At 22.6% G+C, this 1,383-nt stretch overlaps 1 protein-coding gene across 1 annotated transcript; it reads right to left on the bottom strand.

The window, feature by feature from the left end:
- Positions 1-36: 36 nt before the first annotated feature.
- On the bottom strand, positions 37-1,198 carry PRSY57_1443600 (1-acyl-sn-glycerol-3-phosphate acyltransferase, putative; the record flags this gene model as incomplete). Its single annotated transcript, XM_020115333.1, has 2 exons — positions 37-650; positions 985-1,198. Coding segments are annotated over 2 exons (828 nt in total), but the record flags the coding sequence as incomplete, so codon positions are not given.
- Positions 1,199-1,383: the final 185 nt, after the last annotated feature.

Here is a 1,383-nt window from a genome sequence, read left to right as displayed (position 1 = left end):
TTTTTTGAATTATGTATGCTTCTTTTGATATCTCACCTCCGGGTCATAATCTGGGAACTCCTTTATCATTTCATGCATAATCATTCTAGTTTTATCTCTTAATTCTTCATATGTCATACCAGGTGTAGGTTTAAAAGGTTCACCAAAAGAAAAATAAATGGTTCCTTTATCAAACAAGGAAGATTTAAGAGGCCATACTTTGTTGGAACCATGTAATGCACAGGGTAATATTTCACAATTATTTTCTATAGCAAATCTAAAAAATCCTGATTTAAATAATTGCAAATGCCCCTGAACAGATCTTGTACCTTCAGGAAATATAACTAGAGGAATATTCATATCTTGATATTCTTTACATATATTCATAAGTTTTTGTACTTCACCTTGTTTTAGTCCCCATCCACCTTTATCTTTTGTAAAATGAAGTGGTATATTTCCTGATAAATATAATGCTGGTCCACCTATAGGGACTTTTAACAAGGAACTTTTGAAAACAAATTTTATGTGCCATGGAAATAAAGTTGCATTAACTATCCATGGGTCAACAGATGATAAATGATTAACAAACAAAATTGTATTTGTTGGTTTATATTTCTTTTTGTTTTTCCTTATAATTACTAATTTCCAAAATGGATTTATAAACGAACAGACTAAAAAAAAATTAAAACAATAATATAATAATAATAACAAAAATAATATAATTAAATAATCATTAAATAAAATAATTAATATATATATATATATATATATATATATATATATTATATATATAAGGTGGCTTATAAAAACTCAAGGAATATGTACAAACGAAGGCGTGCAAATTTGACATATACATATATACAAACATTCATGTGAATATAACCAATGGTAAATAAAATTATATTTATATATGCTATTGTATATACGGTTTTACAATTGTCTTAATATATATATATATATATATGTACGTATGTATATATGTATTTATTTTGTTTTATTAATTACGCATGTATGCTCCAAATTGGATACAAAGTCCTAAAATATATAATTTTGCTTTTTTACTATATAAAAACAATGGAAAAAATATTACTAAACACAATAATTGACAAATCAAGGCAAAACTTAAAGTAAGGAAAATTACTATATAAATATAAGTAGTTAAAATTAGCCTAAATAGAATATTGCTATGTTTATATTTTTTCTTTACATCAATTTCCATTTTGAACTTAATAAATAAATAACATATAATAAAAAAAACAAAATAAATATTATATACAAACTACTTAAAACTATAATATGTTATATTATGCTATGTTACAATGATATTATATTTTAAAACATAAAAAAAATCATTAGTTTTTTTTTTCTGACAACAAAAAAAAAAAAAAAAAAAAAAAAAAAAAA

This window comes from Plasmodium reichenowi, chromosome 14 (assembly GCF_001601855.1).
Source record: "Plasmodium reichenowi strain SY57 chromosome 14, whole genome shotgun sequence".
Taxonomy (NCBI): Eukaryota; Apicomplexa; class Aconoidasida; order Haemosporida; family Plasmodiidae; genus Plasmodium; species Plasmodium reichenowi.
This window is presented reverse-complemented; position numbering and strand designations above follow the sequence as displayed.